The sequence below is a fragment of the Onychomys torridus genome, chromosome 13, assembly GCF_903995425.1.
Source record: "Onychomys torridus chromosome 13, mOncTor1.1, whole genome shotgun sequence".
NCBI classification, from domain to species: domain Eukaryota; kingdom Metazoa; phylum Chordata; class Mammalia; order Rodentia; family Cricetidae; genus Onychomys; species Onychomys torridus.
Window position 1 is genome coordinate 2,941,076 of NC_050455.1, and position 23,579 is coordinate 2,964,654.

The window sequence follows — 23,579 nt, forward strand, 5'->3', positions numbered from 1 at the left end:
GGCACTAGAAGCAGCTCTGCTCATTAACGAGCCTGTTGCCTGGGAGCTTGTGTTCAGGGAGGAAGCCCGTCTGGAAACAAAGGCAGAGCGTCCTGCACGTCCACCTGTGTGGTACTGCCAAGGGTAGTGCCATGGAGGGATGCCATGAGAGCTCAAGTCTCTGTCATCTTGAATCCCAGCATCAATACTCTCCTGGGACACAATAGTTGAGAGAGCATTTGAAAGCTGAGACTGCCAATTCCCAAGACATTGCGGTCCAGCAAACGGCACTCCAACTATGAAACAGCTCACAAAAGGGAGCAGTACAGGGCCATAATCAGACACCCAGCAAGCTACAGTACAATCTACAGCACAATTACCAAAGAAAAACGCCGAGGTCTCAGAAAAGGACGACAGGAACATAGTAGGGGCCACTTCCCCAAGGATCCTGCCCAGTTGCTGATCCAGGGTCTCCTCCTGAAGACGCTCATCTCTCTTAAAGAAAAAAAATGCACTATTACAATTTCCCTGTAACAGAAACGTCATCTCATTCCTGACTTGGGTAACGAAGGGTAAAGGAAGCATGGCTGGATGAGTAGCTGGAGCAGCTAAGCCGGTGAACTGCTGAGCCACTCAACCTGGTTAACTGAGAGATCACCAACCTGGGCTCAGGCTAGCAGACAACTGCCTGGCATGTAGGTTGCAGGAGGGTGGATCACTAAATGACATGTATATACCACTGAGTCTCCACCAGGCAAGGACGGACCCCAGGCAACTGAGACCACATTCTATGATGGCAGACTGTGTGGACACTGTGCCTTTAGCGGTACCTCAGGGCACAACAAATCTGCGATGTGTCTGGAATCAATTTAATATCATTCAGACTTGAAATGATTTCCTTGATGTCAGTTCTTTTAAACACATGTGAAAATGGTGTTTAATACCAAATTCTTATTTTGTATTTCCACACATCAAAGAAAGGGCTGGAATTCTTGGTCCTGCGATGTGAAGAACAAATCAGAGACACCAAGGAGCTGCTAAGGAAAAGGATGTGAAGCATCTGTATTGTTACAGGCCGTGGGGAAGGAGGGCGTGTGGGGAAGGTGGGGTGGTACTTGCTGGGCAGGCATTCACAAACACGAGAGCCTGGAAGTCTGAGCTCCCTGAGACGACGGAGATTTACCTGGTAGGTCTGCACGAGGATGAAGATGTTGTCCACCCCGACAGCCAGCACCAAGAATGGGATGACTTCGATGACAATGAGGGTCAGTGGCATCCCCATGTAGCTGAAGATGCCCAGGGAGCAGGCCACTGAGCTCAGCACTATCAGGATCCCTGCGATGCCCAGCGAGATTTTAGAATCCACCTGATGTCAGGCAAAGGCAGAGGTCATCAGAGAGCTCTTTGTCCTGCCTGTCCAAAACAGGAGTTAAATGTGCTGTCCACAGTGTGAGAGGACACAGAAAAACTTCCAGGTTTCTCCTCAGCAACAAAGTTCATGCACTCACAAGCAATGGCATGGAAAACCAGAAAAAAACAAAACAAAACAAAAAACAAAAACGTGGTTTACGTGAAGTAAACCTTAGGTTTGCAGTGAAGGCAGCAGATGCAGGGAACAGAAAGCTCCTGACAGCATTATGTTCACTGAAACACCACCACATCTGAGGCAGCTTTGGGAAGAGTGAATTCATAAGGATAGGAAACGCGACACGCCACGGTTCGTACTGTCATTTCTAGCACAGATCTTCACGGCTCTAGCACCCTCCCCACATTCCCTTCACACTTACCAGAAGCCTGCTACAGCTCTGGATGTGTCCCAGGGCAAGGGAGATGTACAGAAACATGATGGCATAGCTGATGGCAATGGTGAACACGTCACTCTTACTTTCCCGATTGAGCTCATCTTCAATGCTTCGCTCAGCAATGAAAGAGATGGTCAGATTGGGATTCCTGTAGTTTTCCACAAACGTAATAAACCTAAAGAGTAAACAAGTTTTTACATTTTTAATTAAAAACTACCCGATAGTTGAGTAAGAGCAGTCTCAACATTTATGACAAACGCCACCCTGCTAAACTCTGCCCAGGAGCCTGGGGAGATGCCCCGAGACCATGGGCAAATTCCACCTGCTGACCAGTCTGCCTTTTGTTGCGGTGTGGAGTGCCAAACACAAGACCCCGGGCACCCTAAGGTCAGCGGTCTACCCCTACCTGTAACCCCAGTCCTGAAATTCTACTGTTTACTCTACTGTTCAGAAGATGTTTAAAATTGGCTCACGGTTTTATTGTGTTTTTGTTTGTTTGGTTGGTTGGTTGGTTTTGTTTTCAGAGACACCTCTCATTATGTGCCCAAGCTGGTCTAGGATTTCTGAGTTAAATGATCCCTTTACCTCAGCCGAGTACTGAGGTCAGTGGCATGCACCACCATGGCAGGCTTAATGAATACATATACTCATAGAGCAAAGTTCTAAAAGCAGATATATGAGTTCAACACCACTGTAGATCCCATCTGATTTCTTTATCATAAATCATACGCTGCTTCTAAAGGTCACATGCAATTGCAAGACCCCAAGCAGCCATAACAGACTGATATGGACAAAGAAGGAATCACATTTTCTAATTCCAAACTCATCACAGTGATCAAGACCGTGTGACACTGGCACAGAACACACAGACAGATAGACAAAACCATGACAGCAAGACCTACAGACATACTGTGTCTGATGAGGATGCCAAGACCACTCAACCGTGGAGAGAAACTGGTTAAAAACAATTAGATGACTAGCTATATGCAAAGAGTGAAGCTGAACCTTACCTCATACCATACACAAGAACTAATGGGCTGTGAGTGGTAGTGTGGGGCTGTCAAGGGCTAGCCTGAGCTATAGCAAGACCTGGTCTCAAAACCAAGGGCTGTAGATGTAGCTCCATGGCAAAACATTTGCCTAGGATAGAGGCCTGGGTTTGAAAGATTCAAATGGATGAAGCAGAGGAGTTAACATTATAAAATTCTCAGAAGAAAACACAAGAAGAAATCTGTCCTTGTGTCGGGTCATGGCTTCTTGGATACACAAAAAGTAAGGCAATGCAAGGAAAAATCTGACCTTCAAAAGCTCAAAGCGGGAGAACCACAGAAAGGAAGGAAATATCTTGAAATCACAAATCTGAATAAGGGACTGACTTCTACCTAGAATATATATCAGAATTTTACAACTCTAAATAATAAAAGTACAAACAACCCATTTAAAGTGGGCAAAGGATAAGGAGAAAAAGTTCATGAAAAGATGCTTGAGATTTTTAATCAAGAAAACGCAAACCGCAGGGCTGGTTCCCACGGTGGAGCACCCGCTGAGCATGCTTGAAACCCTGGATTCTGTCCTGGCACTGCGCAAAACAGGTGTTTTAAGCCTGTGATCCTAGCACTTGGGAGGTGGAGGCAAGAGGGTCAGAAGTTCAAGACCATCCTCCCCTACACAGTAGGTTCAAGGCCAGCCTGGGCCACATGGGACTGTCTAAAACACAAAAAAAAGCAGAAAATGTTACTCAGTGGCACTCATCAGAATAGCTGGCAGGAAAAGGTCAGATAAAGCACGCAAGCACAGATGGGCATCACCACACAGTGGAATCTACCAAAAAGCTCTTCAAACAGTCACAGCAGGGTTACGGTAAGTCCTAGTGATTCTATTCCTACGGATATATGCCTTTCTCCAAAGGAAATGAAAATATGTTTGATAAAAGTACATATACAAACATGCACAGAGCCATTCTTCAGAATAGCTCAAAGACAGATGCAACCCAAATGTGTGTCAATGATAAATGTACAAATAAAATGTGGTATGGTTATACAGTGGAGTATTTGGACACAGACGAGAAACAAAGCATTAACATATTTCATATGGACAACCTTGAACACATGAAGGTAAGCAGAGGAAACCAGACATGAAAGGCCACATATATAAACTGTACTCATACAGCATTTCACAGCAGTAAGGTCTATGAGGACAAAAGGCAGATTTGTGGTTGCCTAGTGCTGGGGGGTGAGAGTTTGAGAAGATAGGTGGGCAGGACAGCTACAGGGAACATTATTTATCCTAACAGAACATTCTACTGGCTGAGGCCTTAAATGGAATACTCAAAATGAGTGGACTATACAAAGGTGTATGAATATGTCTGTACTGCACACAAATACCTGTTTAAACCATCTGTTCAAAGACTTCTTAGTATAGCTACTACCAAGAGGAAACGATCCTGTAACTCAGATCTGCTGCAAGTCAGAGACTGAGGTCTCTGTGCACACATTGCCCACGTCCAGCCCCATGAGTGACTCACTCTTTCTCCCAGGCCTGGGCCCTCTGGAGCTTCTCTGTGTTGTTATAGTAATTGCTGACAGGGAAGGTGATCACAAGCGCGGTGGCATTATTGTAGTTCTGATCTAGAAAGCAAAAACGTGACATCCAAGAGCCGAGTCAGAGCACGAAAAGTCGGAGAAACCACAGTCCACTGCTCATCTCCCACAGGAGCTCCCTCTGTGAGCAGAAGCCACGGAAGGGCCTGTGCGAGCTCAGCTGGCAAATACAAATGCAAAGGGTTCTGACAGCTGTTGTTCAGGAAGAACAACCTTCAGTGAAGACAATGAAGCATCAATTCCTGTTTATTTTCCTCTTTTATACTTCTCTTTTTATTAATTATACATAATGGGCCTTATTTCAGTATTTTTCATAATGTCTATAATGTACCTTGAACACATGATGCCCACTGACCTCTGCCGCACGACCCACTCCTGCTGACCCCACCTCTGCTCTTCTAGTCCCTCTCGAACTTTCAGATGAGGTCTCTATAGGTAGCCCAGGCTGGCCTGGAACTTGTTCTGTAGACAGGCTGGCCTTGAACTCACAGAGATCCACCTGCCTCTGCCTCCTGAGTGCTGGGATCAAAGGGGTACTCACCATGCTGGCCAATGACGGTTGTGTGTGGCTAGTGATGGTTCTTAGTGACACAGTGTGTGGACAATGGTGGTTCTTAGTGACAGTATGTGGACAATGGTGGTTCTTAGTGACACAGTGTGTGGACAATGGTGGTTCTTAGTGACAGTGTGTGGACAATGGTGGTTCTTAGTGACACAGTGTGTGGACAATGGTGGTTCTTAGTGACAGTGTGTGGACAACTGTGGTTCTTAGTGACAGTGTGTGGACAATGGTGGTTCTTAGTGACACAGTGTGTGGACAATGGTGGTTCTTAGTGACACAGTGTGTGGACAATGGTGGTTCTAAGTGACACTGTATGTGCTCTGTAGAAACTTCAAAGTAGGCAGAGAGATGTTTGTTGAAAAATTTCTCCCTTTTCCAACTTTTTATTCTATTCTAGTTCTCCTCAGGCTGTGGCCAGCCAGCTGCCAACAGTTTCAGAGCACACAAGCAGACACACATGTATTCTTTCTTCTTTTCACAAAGAGTCACATCTGCTCTCCAACAGTATAAAGTTATGTATATTGGAACATCTGAGAACTTTGGAGGCTGAGGAAGGTAAGTCTGTGGGTAGTCAGAGCCACCTGGTCAACTTCTAAGCCAGCCAAACACAAACAAAACTCACAAAAAACTGTCTTAAGAGATTGCTCCATTTTAGTATATAAAGATACAAAATGCTTTCTTATTCTTTCCTGCAGTGTAATACATTCCAGCATAATTTAACCAGTGGATATCTTTGTAATTTTAAAAAATTACAAACAAAATTACTACAAAGGCTAGCTACAAATATTTTAATACATAAAGTTCATATTTGTAGAATCAATTTTTTCCTGTCATCTTTGAGTTAAAACTATGAGTGTATCTAATTTTTGATAAGTTCTCTCAAACTTCTCTACAAAGTTCTGATGCTGTATTAAACAAAATAATGAGTCCAACCTTGGGCAGGTTTTATTTTATGTGCTGTAGACACACCAGAGCAAGACAGAAGAAGTCATGCCTGCCTGCGGCTCAGAGCCTAGTAACCTGTCAACCTTGCATGTCTTCACCAACAGGGTTTGCTCAGTTCTGTGGCTTTTGCCAGTTCATTGGGTATAAAGACTGAAGTGATCTCACTTCTCAAACAGAAGTGAACATGAATATTTTCTTCATATAATTAAAGTCATTTTGTGGGGCTGCAGGCAAGACACACTTGCTGTGCAAACATGAAGACCTGACTTTGGACCCTAGCATCCCCATAAGGTGGGAATGGTCAGTTACATCGCCTGTTACCCCAGCATTGTGTGGAGCAGGACCTCTGGGGCTTGCTGGCCACCAGCCTGTTCCAGGTGCAGTGAGACTCAGTTTCAAATAAAGTGGAGAGTGACAGAGGACTCCTGAGGTCCTTCTCTGGCCTCTGTGCACACAAACATGTACCCTGTCCCATCCCTGCCATGTGAAACACACACACACACACTCAACCACCACACACACACACACCACACACACCACATACATACACACCACATACACACTACACACACACACACCACACACAGAACACACACACTACACACACATACCACACACAGAACACACACACACAAAACACACACACACACTATACATTGATAGAGAATTACATGTTCACATGGTTGGGCTTGCCCGGCGGACCGCCTATTTCCGGTGTACAATAGCCATTTCCGGGTCAGACATCTCGAGGGACCGGGACTCTGTGGCCTTACGTAGTTGCATAAAGCGCGCGCGCAGGCATGTAATCTACGCGCATGCCTGGAGTACCCACAGGAGTCCCTGTACGCATGCGCGGCCCAACCTTTAAAAAGCCGGCGCCATCTTGCATGAGCCTCCTTATCTCCTCACCCACATGTGTTTCACGCAGGCCTGTCACCTCTATCCTCTTTAATAAAACTCTTCTGTGGTTTTGTCGTGTTTGGGACGTGTTCCTAGCGCCGCATAACTAACATTTTGGTGCCGTGCGGGAATGGGCGCTTCCGGGCGCTCTGCGCCTGGAAACCCGGGTACCGGGACGGAAACTGCGCTGCACACACCGAAAACTCTGCTCCGTTTGTGACAGATCACTCTCCATTAGCCTGGTCGCACAAATCCGCATGCAACACCACTACTGATTGGTGAGTTTTCCCCTTTTTGGCTGGCGTAAACGGTTTCCTGAATCCGTGAGAACGACCGTTGAGCGTCCGTCGTCTCACTGGTTATTCTTGAAACCAGGGGAACCCCCGGCCATGGTCTTTACTGGCCACGGCTGGCACCCCCATCGCGGGCCAGATTTCCAGCCACTTCCCACAACTGCAGCTTGAGATATTTTTCGCGAAGGGACCACCACTGTCAGGTGTGTCCTGGGAGGGCTGTGTGAAGCCGGCACGTTCTTCGCGCCCGATGGGGTGGCTGACCGTGAAGGGCTCCCGGGGAGACCTTCCTTCACACAGCGGGCCCCGCTTATCGGCTGACGAGCTGATAAGGCAGCTTGTGCTTGAGCAGATCCACATTCGATATTTGGGGACGCCCAAAATCGGACCTCTAGATGGCGTTTTGTTTTTTTAATTTTTAATTTTTTGCCTCTCCGCTGCAGACATGGGAAATAAGGCTTCCAACTCAATCAGCCCTAATTCTCCTTTAGGCTGCCTTCTTGAGGCTTTGAAACCTCTTACCTTGATGCCTTACTTAAAGATTCCTAAGCTTATCCATCTCTGTACTAAGAAATGGCCCAAATATGCTTTAGAGAATAACAAAAAATGGCCACCAAGTGGCTCCTTGGATCCCGATATTTTGCGAGAGTTATCTAATTTCTGCCAACGAACAGGCAAATGGAAAGAGTTGCCCCATGTCATTGGCTTCCTCTTTCTCAGTGCTAAGCCTTCTCTTCTGGACTCCTTCTCTCCTGCTCATGTGCCTGAACCTGATGATCCTCTGGCTCCGGAATCTCTGATTCTAGATCCTGCTTATGAACCTCCACCTATCCGACCTCTGGCTCCCATCTCTACTCCTAGGGTGTCTGTTCCTTCAGCTCCCCTTCTGGATTCTTCTTCCTCTAAAGCTGATTCTTCCTCGGCAGCGGCCATTTCCAGAGGCCCTGCTCTGGCTCCAACTTTCACTCCGCCTACTACACGCTCTCAAACTGTTAAAGTGCCTGATTCCGGCCATCCGAATCCATCCACTGTTCTCCCTTTGCGAGAGGTGGCTGGTGTGGATGGACTGATAAGGTTCATGTTCCATTTTCTCTCGCAGAACTTTCTCAGATAGAAGCTAAGCTGGGTTCTTATACTTCTAATTCTGCTTCCTTTATTAAACAGTTTCAATATATAACTCAATCCTATAGTCTCACTTTTCATGACATATATATGATACTTTCCAATAACCTACTCCTGGAGGAGCGCAGGCAAGTATGGGAACAGGCTAGAACTCATGCAGACGAAGTTCACCAGACCAACCCCTCACATCCTCCAGGAGCTGAGGTGGTTCCTGACCAGGAACCACACTGGGATTATAATACTCAGCGTGGAATCCTGGCCAGAGATAGGTTTATCACCTGTCTCCTGACAGGCCTCCATAAAGCTGCCCTAAAACCAGTAAACTATGAAAAACTAAAAATGATAATTCAGGATAAGGACGAAAATCCGTCTCACTTCCTAGAGTGGCTCACCAAGGCTCTACTTCAGTTCACTAGTTTAGACCCAGATAGCCCTGAGGGCAGGCAGCTCCTAATGACCCACTTTGTCTCACAGAGCTTCCCCGACATTAGGGATAAACTTAAACGTTTAGAGAATGGCCCTCTGACCCCGCAGGCAGATATGCTGGCGATAGCATTTAAGGTGTACCATGGGAGAGATGAAAAAGCTCAAAAGAAACATTACCAGATGCTGGCAAACACTATCCGACTGGCTCCCCAAAAGCCGTCTGGTCCCTGTTTCAAATGTGGGAAGGAAGGCCATTGGGCCCGGGCCTGCACCATTGCCCAACGGAGGGCACCGACAAGGCCTTGTCCAAAATGTTGCCAAAGGGGTCACTGGTCAGCTGACTGTCCTAATGTCCCAAGCGACACAGGAACGCCAGACGAAGACCACCCTCCGGCTGACTTTGTAGGCTTGGCTTACAGCAACCACTGATGCTGCCCGGTTTCCGCCCCGGCTACTCCCATCTCACACAGGGAACCTAGGGTAGTGATAAAGGTAAATGGGCACCCCATCTCGTTCCTTCTGGACACCAGAACTACCTACTCTGTCCTGAGAGAGTTTTGGGGGCCTACCTCTCCTTCTCGTCTCCCTATTGTCGGGGTTGGGGGACAGCCTTACCTACCTCACTAGACACCACCACTCAACTGCATCTTCAGAGGCATCCCTCTCACACACACATTCTTAGTGGTGCCAAGCTGCCCTGTACCTTTAATGGGAAGGGACTTCTAGCTAAGGTAGGAGCGTCCATTTCTTTTGCTCCACACATTCGCCTCATCCCAGACGCGCCAGCAGCTCCTCTCCTCCTTCTCCTAGCCACTCACTCCACTGACTCTAACAATTCTTTTCCCTTGCCAGCCTCTCAGGTAGACCCAAAGGTCTGGGATACCCAGAACCCTTCTATTGCTAGACACCATCAGCCTATTATTATCCAGCTACAAAACCCTACCAGATATATCACCCAAGCTCAGTACCCTCTCTCCCTCCAGAGTCTAAGGGGTCTTAAGCCTATCATTTCTGACCTTCTCGGGGAAAAAACTGCTCCGCCCAACCTCTTCACCCTTTAACACCCCTATACTCGCAGTTAAAAAGTCTAATGGAACCTACCGCCTGGTTCACGACCTCCGGCTCATTAACTCTGCAGTGGTCCCCCTCCACCCTGTAGTGCCTAACCCTTATGCTCTCCTGTCCACCATCCCTTCAGGAACCTCTCACTTCTCCGTTCTGGATCTCAAAGATGCTTTCTTTTCTATCCCTCTCAGTGCTCAGTCTCAGAATATCTTTGCTTTCACCTGGACTGACCCTGACACTCACCTGTCCACACAGCTGACCTGGACTGTTCTTCCACAGGGATTCAGAGACAGCCCACATCTATTTGGTCAGGCTCTGGCCTCTGACCTGCTTTCTCTGTCTCTCCCTGGCTCTAAACTAATACAATATGTAGATGATATTTTACTCTGCAGCCCATCCTTGCAGGTTAGCCAAACTAACACCTCTGCCCTCCTAAATTTCTTATCCAGCAGAGGTTACAGGGTATCTCCTTCTAAAGTTCAGCTGTCAACTCCCCAGGTCACCTACTTGGGTCTAACTATTACCCCAACCCATAAGGCTATTATTGTAGACAGGAAACGTCTAATCCAGTCTCTTACAGTCCCTTCTATTAAACAGGAGATTCTGTTTTTCTTAGGAACAGCTGGCTTCCTACGGTCGTGGGTTCCATCTTTTTCTCTCCTTGCTCGCCCCTTATACGAGGCAGCTCAGGGCTCGCCACACGAGCCCCTCCTCCATCCTGTCACTAAACCTTTTCAGAGGCTCCAGCAGGCTCTTCTTCAGGCCCCAGCACTTCATCTTCCAGATTTAGCCCGTCCCTTCTCCCTCTATGTAACAGAGAAAGAGGGATTTGCCCTGGGAACTCTAGGGCATCAGCTGGGACCCTCCTTTGCACCTGTAGCCTATCTGTCAAAGAAATTAGACCTTACCAGTCAGGGCTGGGCATCATGCATCTGTGCCCTAGCAGCTGCAGAGATCCTTATTCGGGATTCAAAGAAGCTTAGCTTTCAGTCACCCATTACTGTCTTGTCTCACGATAATCTGTCCCATCTCTTGACTTATAAAGGCTTACAAACTTTACCTCCTTCCCGGGTTCTTTCTCTCCAGGTGGCATTACTAGAGGATGCTACACTTACTTTCCAGACTTGTCCACCTCTTAATATTTTAAACTTCCTCCCTCAACCTACTGCTGACTATTCTCCTTCTCATTCCTGCACTGAAACCTTAGAGGAACTGTTACCTCACCCTTCGCACATACAGGAGGGCACATTGCCCCAGGCCACTTATACCTGGTACACAGATGGCAGCTCCTTTTCATACGAAGGGACCCGTAAGGCGGGTTATGCCAAAGTGTCAGATACTAAGATAATAGAAGCACAGGCATTACCCACACACACCACTAACCAACAGGCTGAGCTGATAGCTCTCACCCGTGCCTTCCAATTGGCACAGGGACAATCTCTAAATGTTTACACAGACTCCAAATATGCTTTTCATATCCTCCTGTCCCATGCTGCTATTTGGAGAGAGCGTGGCCTTCTCACAGCAAAAGGGGGATCCATATCTAACTCAGGCCAAATAATGGTCCCACCTCCCCAAGGCTATAGGAATTGTCCACTGCCGGTCTCATCGGACCGATAGCTCTATCATCTCTAGGGGAAACAACGGGACTGACCAGGCAGCCTCACCCACCACAGGGAATCCATACAGTACAGCCTACATCCTCACAGGGAACTCCTGACACTAAGCAAATTCTCTCCTACCTACACCAGCTCTTTCATCCTAATAATCTTGCCCTGTCCCAATTCGTAAAGGCTCACTTGCAGCCCACTTCTGAGGACTTACAGTTTTTAAAAACTATTACTGCCTCTTGTGAGATCTGCCAAAAAACAGATCCCAATACCAAGTACAGGAGTCAGCCTTTTCCCACCCACCAGGCTAGAGGTTCCCTTCCAAAGACTGACTGGCAGCTCGATTTTACCCATATGCCCACCGTCAGGAAAGTTAAATATCTCCTCGTGATGGTGGACTCATTTTAAAATTGGGTGGAGGCATATCTGGTTTCTAATAAGCGGGCTCAGACAGTTGCAGACCTCCTTCTCTGAGAAATTATTCCTCGGTTTGGGGTTCCTGCTTCCCTTCAGTCTGACAATGGCCTGGAGTTCACCTCTCAGATTTCTCAGACACTAGCTAAGGCTCTTAACATCCCTTGGCGTTTTCATATCCCATACCGTCCTCAATCCTCAGGAAAGGTGGAATGTACCAACCGGTCTTTAAAAACCATTCTTACTAAGATGTCACAGGAGCTTCACCTCGACTGGGTAAGATTGTTGCCTCTAGCTCTTCTCAGGCTCAGGGCTCTTCCTAAAAAGCCTCTTTCAATTTCTCCATTTGAACTAATGTATGGACGGCCAGTTCTAGCACCAGGTCTTTTATCCAACCCTCCAGCTGTTCCAGATAGCCTGTTAACTCCTCTCTTATGTCACCTAAGGTCCATCCTATGGAGCTATACAGACTGGTCATTACCCCAGCCGTGTGACAATCATTGTCCACCTCCAGTCCACATCGGGGATCAGGTTCTTCTCTTTCCTCCAGGCCAGCGCCCTTCACCCCTTTCCCCTAAATGGCAGGGACCCTTCAAGGTAATTCTTGTGACTCCAACAGCCGCTAAACTCGAGGGCTTTCCTCACTGGGTCCATCTGTCTCATCTAAAACCTTTTATCTCACCTCCATCCCAGAAAAATCTCTCCTCATATACAGTAAAACAAACAGGGCCTTGCACTCTCAAGTTCCAGAGGACACCGGGATCCACTGCCTTGTCACCAATTCCAGAGGAATAAGGTATCACCCTTTCCTTCCCAACTAGGGCCACATAGAGCCGGAGGCAAAAGGGACCATCAAAATATCCAGGCGGTAAGGATATAACAGTTTGTCACTGTTCAATACTCAGCAACTGATCACCTGTGTTTCCCAAATGCTAAACTAGCAAAACAAACAGGTGCCTTAAATAAACCACCTCCAATAAGGCTTGTCTCAGGTAAAAAAAAAACCAACCAGAGTACTTAAACATCACAGCCACCTTTAACATGTCTCCAACCAGACCGACCAGATCTACATCAGATAAATGTCAACTCCAAAAACAAAATAATAATGAGTCTTTTGTCTAAGCTTTTTTGTGTTTTGTCAGATAGAAGGTTCCCAGCCACACCTTGGAGGATGAACACGGCTACAGGATTTCATCCCAGAACTTCAGGAGACAGCTTCCCCATCTCCCCCAAAAACCAATCAACATCCACCATTCAGCCTGAAGCAGTCTTTGAGAGAAACGGCGTCCCATACCCATCTATCCACATTTTTTTTCTTTTTTAAAACATGAGAGTCGGGAATGATAGATAATTACATGTTCACACGGTTGGGCTTGCCCGGCGGACCGCCTAACTATTTCCGGTGTAGAATAGCCATCTCCGGGTCAGACATCTCGTGGGACCGGGACTCTGTGGCCTTTAAAAAGCTGGCGCCATCTTGCATGAGCCCCCTTATCTCCTCACCCACGTGTGTTTCACACAGGCCTGTCACCTCTATCCTCTTTAATAAAACTCTTCTGTGGTTTTGTCGTGTTTGGGACGTATTCCTAGCGCCGTATAACTAACATACATAACACACACACACACACACACACACACATACACACACACACACACACACACTATACATTACACACACACACACTATACATCACACGCACACACACACACATATATCCCCCCCACTGGCATCTATATTGATTCTTGTAACTTTCAACTACTTTAAACTCGACCCTCCCACCACACAGCCCTTTTTATTAATAGAGAAATGTCGTCTGTTATGAATAGTAATAGGTGTGTGTGCAGTTTCTTTCTTTTTTTTTCAGAGCTAAATCCCCAACCCCGTGTGTGCAGTTTCTTGCCTTTTACTTTTTAAATGTTTTTTGAAAGGCAAGCAAACAAACTTCATTGGGAAGAAATAGCTCCCCATGGCCAGAAAGGGGCTAAAAAAACGAGTTTTCCTCTTGTCTTAAACAAACCGTATGCTGTCTTTCACACATGACTTTAGAATTCTTACGCAGTCAAATTCAGTCTTTCCTTTTGTGGCTTTTGAGTTTTCTTTTTTAAAAAATCCCTCTTAGGATTTTTCCAGTTCTTTCAAGTTTTACTTTTCACACAACCCATCCTTCCTCTCCCGGAGTTCACTCAGATGGAAGGACTAAGAAACCAGATCCAGCCGGGCGGCGGTGGCGCACGCCTGTAACCCCAGCACTCGGGAGGCAGAAGCAGGTGGATCTCGCTGTAAGTTTGAGGCCAGCCTGGTCTACAGAGTGAGATCCAGGTCTATCTCGAAAAAAACAAACAAAACAAGACCAAAAAAAAAAAAAAAGGAAGAGAGAGAGAGAGAGAGAGAGAGAGAGACAGACAGACAGACAGACAGACAGACAAGAAAGATAAACCAGTCTCATTTTCCACTGAGGGAAGGCCGGTTATGACATCATTCTTTTCCCACCATATAAGAAAGGACTTTTTATGATGTGAGACAGAACACGTCTCAGACACAGATCACAACTTCTCTCCTCTCTTCCTGGGAAGAAAAGCTATCTGGCCTCTTTAGCTACTGGAGAAAACCTGTTTGGCTGGTAGCAATCAGGCTGCAGATGTTGGAGGCATCACCTAGCAAGGTGTACCCCAAAAGAAGCTGCCCTATGAAGCAGCCGTGGCAAACAACTGCTGAGTCACTGTCCTGAATGGTTTAAAAAAACAACCCACTTCTTTTTGTTTTCTTATTGTGTTTGTTGAGACGAGATCTCACTATGTAGCCTAGGCTAGTCCCAAACTAATGTTTCCACCTGTTTCTACTTCCTGAATGCTGAGTTTTTTTTTAGGTGTGTACCACCAAACCTGGCTCACTTCTTTTAAATCCCGTGTACATTTCAATGCCAAAGCTAAAGGAGATATTTTTGGGATTCAAGAGGTGGGAAATTAAGACTTTTTGATTTCTGAATTGTAAATACCTGACAGCTTCTTACCGTCATAGCCTCCCAGCACAAGCCATGGGAACACAGGTCCTCCAAATGTACCCAGGCAAGGATCATGGAGCATACTTGTGTCATTCAGAGAGGCGGGAGCCCTGCCAGAAGTTCAGAAAAACTCAGTTAGAACCTCTAAGACACATCAACCTAAACACTTCAATGGCAGCGTCTGCATTCCAAGACACTCAAGTTCCTTAGTCAAATAAGACATCTGTCACCACCTCTAGGGAATCAAGCCACTGGGCACCAGCCAGGAGCAGCTACAACCCAGTGAGACCAGTGACACATGGTGCTGGGTGAGGACAGTGGGGTAAAGGGTATGGGCAGCCCATGAGACCTAGCTCTCTGAGAGCAAAGGAGGTGCGTGATACAGAAGCCTCTTCAGCTGTGCTTTGTGAGCCCACGTGGTGTCACATAAATAAATGGGGGAAGATTCTGAATGCTCAACAACCAAGTTATTAAAAAAGAACTGCATAACGAATCAAGGTATTTCTGGCAATGTCCAGTCATTGTTGACTTCAATGAAGCCCTGGTTCCGAACATGTGTGCTTTGCACCTCACATGCCATCACAGCACACGCCAACAAATGCAGCCTGATTCAAGATTGCTGTCTGTTATAGACTGCAGAGTGTCACCATGCACACACAGCTCTCTGCTCTGCTCTAGAGATAAAAACCTTCCAGTATTTCCCTCCCGAATGTTCCCAGCATGTACCAAACTGTCATACTATACACTTGGACTATATTGTGTTAGAGTAGTTTCATTTTCAAAACTAATGCTTAAGTTTCGTAAAACTTGTTAAAAGGCTTGTGGCTTGGGATTAAGTCAGTATTTCCAATGATTTCTAAAACTGCCCCAAACATCCCTCTGCCCTTTTATACTATATTTATGAGAAGAAATGCTCTGGGCACTGATCATCATAAAATCAAAGTACTGATCAACTCTGGAAGGCTTTGAAGATGGTCTGTGTCGGACAATGTCCATCCAAGATTTCATTCTTTATGTCAAAATGAGCACACCCACCTCATTAGTATGTAAATTTGCTTTCATCTTTAATGATAAGTGTACCAAAGAAGTGCTTCAAAACAAATCTCATGATTTATCACCAGTAGATTTTTTAAAAATTTATTTTATGTATATGAGTACTCTGGCTTCAAGCATACCAGAAAAGTGAATCAGATCCCATTACAGATGATTATGAGCCACCATGTGGGTAGTGGGAATTGAACTCAGGACCTCTGGAAGAGCAGCCAGTTCTCTTAACCACTGAGCCATCTCTCCAGCGCCACTAGTTTGACCTATACTCATTTTATATACCACTATACCCAAGGGTCCATAAAAATATCTTAAGTGAAAAGGGATCACGAGTGGAATAAACTGTGCTTCATGAATGGAGCAAACAGGCATGAGGCAGGGAGAAAAGCAAGAGGCTGGAAACCCAGAGGGGACTTGGAGCATGTGGCAAGCAGAGCCAGGCTCCCAGAGAGGAGGCAGGGCTGCAAAGGATGAGAATCAGGCTGGGGGGGGAGGGGTAAACGACAACAAGGATTCAGTGGCGCCATGCTGAGTGGTTCAGATTTTATCCCAGAGACTCCAGGATCAGTCAGAGTTCTAGGAGATGCACTGCACAAGCTATGTGCAAAGGGGAAGAAAGTGGGTCAGACACAGGAAGCAGGCCGGCCAGTCAGGTTTGTGCAATAGCCTGGGCAGACATTTCAGGACAGTCATCACCAAACTCAGCTGGGAATTTGGGAAGTTCTCTAATAATGTCGCCTTTCAGAGCTGCCAGGATGAGCCCTGGAGGCAGGGGACAGTACAGGGACAGTCCTTTACCCCCAGCCTGACCACAAAGGGAGAGAAGAGGCCACCAGAGGTTAAAATGCACAGCACAACCACCACTTAAGGCAGGCCTGAGGTCATGAAGCCTGACTACAGACCATGCCTGTGTGCAGCTCACAGGAGTACCGTCACTCTCTCCCACTCTTTCATTTTTTGATTTGTACTACAGGAAAAGTTTTTCCTCCAAATATAGAAATTATATAATATTGATTTTTTTTTTTTCAATCACCCATAGCTCTGTCCCACCGTCTGCACAGTGAGGAATGATGGTTTAGGGCTCATGAACACGTGTATTCATGTCTCAAGCAAACAACTTGCTTTCAGTGGCAATATCACTGAGTGAACACAGCCAGCAGCTGAACATCCAACACAGACACAATTTAAGGTTACGAAGAGTTCTCGGTCAGAAAGCTGCACTGTGGAGAAAGTAAGCTGAGCAGCATACCCATCAGAGACCAAGTCATTTCTCTGCTCCCATGGTGAACAGCTGGACACACCTGTCCAGCCCAGGTCAGAACACTCAGGGATGGCAGGCCAACCAGGACTCATGTCACTGACAAGCCAGCTCCCACAGAGGTCACTCAGGCTGGAAGACTAATCCCAATTATAAAGATGCCCTGACACACAGCCTCACAAAGGAACCTCCTTGAAAGGAGGCTGCATGCAGTAAAACTAAGCTCAGTGACAGAAGGTTCTATCTGAAGAACAAGAAAAACACAATGGGCTCCTAACTAACCCCCAGGAGGAAGGATGAACCTGTAAGCTGCTGATGTGTGCCTGCTCTTCCCAGGTGCATCCCCAGAAAGCTCCGACCCCAGGGCCTCTGCGTTTGCTCAGAACACTTTCCTCCTATATCCACAGGCTCCTCCTCTTTCCCTCTGTGCAATTCTACAGCCTAAGGCAGGACCAAAACCCAAGCCTTTTCTCCTCAGCCTTAGTGCTCTCCTCACAGCCTCCTGACAGGACAGTACCTAAGTCCTATACCACATAACTGTCTCTCTCAGCGGCAGACCAGATACAAGACTGTGTCCCCTGGAATTGTGTTTCTCAGCGGCATCACAGTGGTCTAAGGTTTGTACTAAATTAAGAACAATGTTTTCAGCAGATGCCTCCATTGCAAAGCAAAATGCAGTGGTTTATTTGTCTATGGTTCCCTCCCTCCGTTAGAATGCCAGCTTCTCAAGGCACATCTTGCTCTGTCTACTGGGTCTCAAGTACTGTGAAAAGAGAAAGCAACAGAAGGTCTCAAATACCGACGGGGCACAAGAATGGCCGCTGCTACTTACCGTACACAGTACAGAAAGTGTGTGTGGTAATCGGCATATACATAGAAGTCATCGCCTACTTGGTGGTCCAGCACCGAATGGCTATTCTGGAAGTAATTCAACACACTCATAATGGTGCAGTTGTTGTTGTATGGAGAGAGAGGGGCCACACAGATGTCTTGAAGTGTCACGGTCTCATTGCCATAAGATGCAGTGATACTTTCAATGGCAATCTGTAAGTCAAGAACCTGAAGAATTTTGAAAGTAAGAAAATCCAGAAACATGTCAGGCTTCCTTAGATGGTCACCAACCACACTGTCCTGAGAACTCAGACGATAAAGATGCTTTGAGCAAATACTCCGGAGGATGGGGGAAGGTTGTGCCACAGCATGGTGAGGGCCAATGGCTCCTCTTAACAGAAAATTGGGATGGAGAGCTCCTGTTAGCGGTTTCTGGGAAGGAGGCATCATTACCATAACAGACCTCAACACAAGACACAAAATCATCCTTCACCCTTCTTCCAGCAAATTCTTGGTCTTCTGACATTGTACCTTACCAAAAATATACCATTTCCCACCTTGACCTTTTATGTATATATGCCTTGTGACCACTTATGTATATTTGCACATTTTCTAATAGAAGATATTATCTGGTGAGAAAATTTCAATTAAGGAATTGCCTAGATCAGACTGGCATCTAGGGGCATATCAGTAGGGGATTGTCTTTAATAGTTAAGTGGTGAAGGATGGCCTAGCCCACTATGGGTGGCACCATTCCCTAGGCTGGCGGTCCTGAATTTTATAATGAGAAAGCAAGCTGAGCACAAGCCTGCCTGACAACCAACAAGCAGGGTCCCCCACGGCTCCTGCTGCACTTCTTTGGCTGTGAAGTGAGTTCCTTGACTAGAGGTAACACTGTGGAACAGCGAGCAGGCTGCCTTCAAGTTCCTGCTTGACTTCCTTTAGTGATGAACTGTGTACTCTGAAACTGTAGGCCATGGAAGCCCTTTCCTCCCCAGGTGGCTGTGGGTGAGGTGTTTATCACAGCAACAGAACAGAAACAGGACAGTCCTGCAACCTCCTCGGCCAAGGGGTGACTGCAAACAGTTGGTTACCTGGTGCAGAATCTCTTTGTTCAGTGGCGGCCCAAAGGGCACATTGGATCCTGCAGGGTACGGCTCATAGATATGAACACTGGTGCTGGGGGCCTGGATAATGAGCTGCTCTGTGCGAAAGAAAGGCCCAAAGTGCTTATCAAAGTACTCCTTCTCCAAGCGGGCCCGACTGTGAGGGGCTGACCAGAGCTCCACAGGATTGGTGGTGACCCGGACAAACACCAGCCCAGAAGAACATGCAGCGATGAAGACCAACGAGAAGAAAATGACACAGCTGGGGTTTCGGACACAGAAAGCTCCCCACTTTGTGAACATGCGCCTCAGACAGCCATCGAATGCGGCACCAAGTGGGTCACAGCATGAGGCCTCCCCTGGGAGAGTGAGGGAAAGAGAAAGTACTGAGTGCTGCGGAATCCGGTCTGCACCCGCTCCGTGCTCACGGTCTCTCACGGTCCCCACACCCGCTCCGTGCTCATGGTCTCTCACGGTCCCCACACCCGCTCCGTGCTCATGGTCTCTCACAGTCCCCACACCTGCTCCGTGCTCACTCTCTCACGGTCCCCACACCTGCTCCGTGCGTGCTCACGGTCCCTACAGCCTCTGCCTGCCTCTCAGCTAAGTCACTCAGTCTCCTTGGCGGCTCAGGATGGACCCTCTGGTGACTGCTCCACTCAACTCTGTCCTCAGGGCCTCTGTGGCTCTTCCCTCAGTCCATAATTATGTCGTTACTATCAATTACTTGGCTCTAAGGTGCCACACTGATGCCTAGCTATTGCCAAAAGGCAAGGGCTACGGCAACCTTCACGCCGGCTGTCCTCAGCACTAGTGCTTACCTCACATAAAGAGCATGGCTCTCAGCCCAATGCAACCCTGAGCTACAGCACGCTCACCTCTGTCGCTGGTGTTCACAGAGAAGACTATATTGCTGTCAATGGGAGTGTACTCAGACACAAAATACCGTCTTCTGAAACAGAAGCACGAGGTGGTGTTAGCAGACTTCCTCCCGGGTCCCCTGCTCCCCGTCAGCTTTCCCAGAGCAGCCCCAGACAAGACCGAGGAAGGTAACAAATGACAAAGGTAATTTCATATCGGAGTCCACAGGTGTCACTTGAAAACATTTGAGTAGCCAAAATCTCCCAGTGTCCAGGCCCCTCAATGCCATTCTCTAACCTCCCTGAAGTGGAGGGTGATGCCAGCCCAGGGTAGGAAGTACCCAGTGAGCCTGGGGTTGGGAGCGTGTCAAAAGAACACGTGAGCTCATGAGAAGGAGCTCCAACGCGCTGTATCAGACACAGTCCACAGAAGGCATACATCTAAAAGGTACACTACTGAGTAAGTGAAGGAAGGTCCAATTAGTACATGATGAGGGAGAGTGAGTAACCTATCATCACCACGGGGCAAACGCCATCCATTCAAAGGACCCACCAGTAGATAGCATCAGCTGGTTTAAGAAACAGAGTCAGCCGTTTTCAAGTAGCTCCTCCTCCTAAAAATCTTTCAATCCCAAAGTGGGGTTACTATTGCACAGTAGAGACCCAGCAGCCCCACCGTAACTAAGTAATCTAGGCAAACCTCACTGGCAATGAAACCCAGGGCACCAGACTCCTTGCTATGGTGCACTGTGAAACCTGACCACATCTTCAATGCTCTTGTCCACACACAACCTCAACACAATGCCAAGCAAGCATCACAGGCTGGCAATGGAAAGACATGACCAGTTCCTACTGGAATGTCCCACAATAGAGAAAATCAATAAAACTAAAAAATGAATGTACGGTGGGGTCCTCATCAACACCGGTGAGATGTGAAAAAGTCTGTGGTTTAGCTCAGAACATTACGATAATGCTATTTTTGGATTCTGAACATTGCCTATGAGTTCTGTTAGCTTTAATGTAACATGAAGCTCAGAACAAGCACACATAAACTTTGCTATTTCTACAGTCTTTATTCACAATAAAATTACTAAAACTGTATTGTCTTAGGTTAAGGAGACAGTCTAGTCTGCAAAGTGCCTGCCAGGGAATCATGAGGACCTGAGTTAGATCCCAAGAACACATGTAAAATGCCAGGCATGGTGGCACACGCTTGTAATCCGAGCACTAAGAGGCAGACAGGTGGATCCCTGGAGCTTGCTGGCCAGCCAGCCTCCACAACTGGTCAGCTCTAAGCCATGAGACACCTTGTTCCAAAAAATAAAGTAGAGGGCAACTGAGCTTACTGACCCTTATATACACACGTATGCACATGCATATATACATGTGAACACACACAAATATACTGCCTTAAAACAAGATGCAAACAGAACAGGACTGTGGTACTGTATGGAACTAGAGTTTGATCAGACATGGCTTACACAGACCAGGTCACTGTGAGGTGCCTAAAACCACATACCATTTTAAACGAACCAGTAAACTAACTTCAAATGTTTAAATATCTAAGTAAAACTTGATTATTTACTAGCTGCCGGGCATAAGATAACCAAGGGATGGTATCCATGTGGATATTTATTTCCTGTCTGGATTAACTAATGGCAACTATGAGCTAAAGGTGCCACTCGGGCAATTTTGCTCTTATCTTGAAGGAAAAAAACAAACCAACTGGCTTACCTGTGGCACCACACTGCCAAAAGTCCTCCAAAGAATAGCAGAAGAAATGCCACGTAGGAGAACCACATGACGACATACATGGCGTCCAGGCCGAAGATCCTCCAGGGCACAGGAGGCGGTGGAGGCTGGGGCTTGGGGCCGCAGACCATGGAGCAGTCCTGGCAGCTACATGGCCCCGTGACCTCATCTACAGACTCGTTACAGCCTTTGGTGGCATTTCTCATGGGCTCCATCCCAAGGATAGAAAGATCTACAGGAGAAATTGACGCTGAATCAGGACCTCACGAGAATATGCTCTAACTCTGACTATGTCAGACCCAACGGGAAGCACACAGGACACCACGTGAGGCAACTAAGAGTGAAATGCGCACCCTCATCATGCCTGCTGCTCCGTCTCTTGGGTGTTTTGGGGGTGGGATGGGGCGGGCATTGACAGGGCCTTATGCAGGCCAAGCTGCCTAGAACATATGTAGCTTTGTATAACCCTGAACTTGCGGCTCTTCTGCCTCTAGCTCCTGAAGACTCCAAGGCAAACACTCTCAGCTAAGCTATGCCCCTTAGAATACGCTGTGACGTCAACAGCCTTGTGCACAGCATGTGCCCTGATCTTCCAGTGCACCGATCACATAAGGTGGATCCTCGGTGTGTCTGCTTCCACTCTGAGCAAACACTTCTCAGCCTTCGGAAAACACACACCCACCCACACACACGCCGGTTCATTCTTTAGTTACATTATCAATCCCTAAAAGCAATTCCTTTTCTCACCAGCCCTAAGTTAACCAGGCAGGGCGAATGTTCTACTTACCTCTCTGACTTTGTCTTTCTAGAGCTGATTGATTCCTGGGTTTAAAGCAAAATCATAACTACAGCAAGCCAGAGAGCTGCCATCCTACCTGAAAAAATGGGAGTGATGGTAAATGGCGCCTGTCCGTTGTCTTTATTGAACATGTACTCAATCCAGTTGGTGGCATTGCAGGCACTGGCATCCCTTCCGCACAGGAGGCCCAGGGCCTTCTCATTACTTGAAGGGGCCTCCACGTCACGGCAGGCATTGTACATTGCTAGAAGAGGAATTCCAAGGGAAAAGAGGAGACATTATGTTTGCTTTAATTCTCCACTCAAGATCTAACTGAAGGCTTTCAGATGCACTTTGACCACACACCGCAGCTAGCGGTAAGAACCTGGGACAGCACAAGACAGGACCCAGTAAATCAGACATCATGGCAGACCCTAACTCCAAGTGAAGTGAGTGATGAACAGGAAAGATTCTAACTGTTCTCCGAGCAGCTTCCAGAAAACCACTCACACTATAGAGGGGCTCCCTAAAGTCAGGAGACAGGGTCCACTCACACTATAGAGGGGCTCCCTAAGGTCAGGAGACAGGGTCCACTCACATTATAAAGAGGGGCTGGCTCCTAAAGTCAGGAGACAGGGTCCACTCACACTATAAAGAGGGGCTCCCTAAAGTCAGGAGACAGGGTCCACTCACACTATAGAGGGGCTCCCTAAAGTCAGGAGACAGGGTCCACTCACACTATAGAGGGGCTCCCTAAAGTCAGGAGACAGGGTCCACTCACACTATAGAGGGGCTCCCTAAAGTCAGGAGACAGGGTCCACTCACACTATAAAGAGGGGCTCCCTAAAGTCAGGAGACAGGGTCCACTCACACTATAAAAGGCCCCAAAGGGGCTCCGCCTAAAGTCAGGAGACAGGGTCCACTCACACTATAAAGAGGGGCTCCCTAAAGTCAGGAGACAGGGTCCACTCACACTATAAAGAGGGGCTGGCTCCCTAAGGTCAGGAGAGGAAACCTTAGCATCTCTTTGGCCAATGATGCTCACTCTGGAAACTTCTGCAACAGGAGACTGCACAGCCAGAGGACTGAGGACTAACAGGAAAACACTTCTGGGTCCCTACTTGGTACAAACTTTCTGGGATCGTCTTCCCCTAAACTCCGAGGCAACACCTGCACCTTCACTGTTTTACTGACCCTACTGAGCCTGGCTAGCCAGTGTGACAGGTG

General features: G+C 47.3%; 1 protein-coding gene across 2 annotated transcripts in view; it reads right to left on the minus strand.

Annotated features, from left to right (window-relative positions):
* The window catches only part of Npc1 (NPC intracellular cholesterol transporter 1), a 58,171-nt gene that overhangs the window by 13,897 nt on the left and 20,695 nt on the right, over positions 1-23,579 (minus strand). For both annotated transcript variants that reach the window (XM_036205051.1, XM_036205050.1), the window contains exons 5-14: positions 22,450-22,617; positions 21,557-21,806; positions 19,841-19,914; positions 18,951-19,321; positions 17,858-18,084; positions 14,730-14,830; positions 4,306-4,408; positions 1,767-1,956; positions 1,163-1,345; positions 360-474 (exon numbers count right to left, since the gene is read on the minus strand). In XM_036205051.1, coding sequence (XP_036060944.1) covers positions 360-474; positions 1,163-1,345; positions 1,767-1,956; positions 4,306-4,408; positions 14,730-14,830; positions 17,858-18,084; positions 18,951-19,321; positions 19,841-19,914; positions 21,557-21,806; positions 22,450-22,617 — 1,782 coding nt within the window. The remainder of the gene's footprint in view (positions 1-359; positions 475-1,162; positions 1,346-1,766; positions 1,957-4,305; positions 4,409-14,729; positions 14,831-17,857; positions 18,085-18,950; positions 19,322-19,840; positions 19,915-21,556; positions 21,807-22,449; positions 22,618-23,579) is intronic.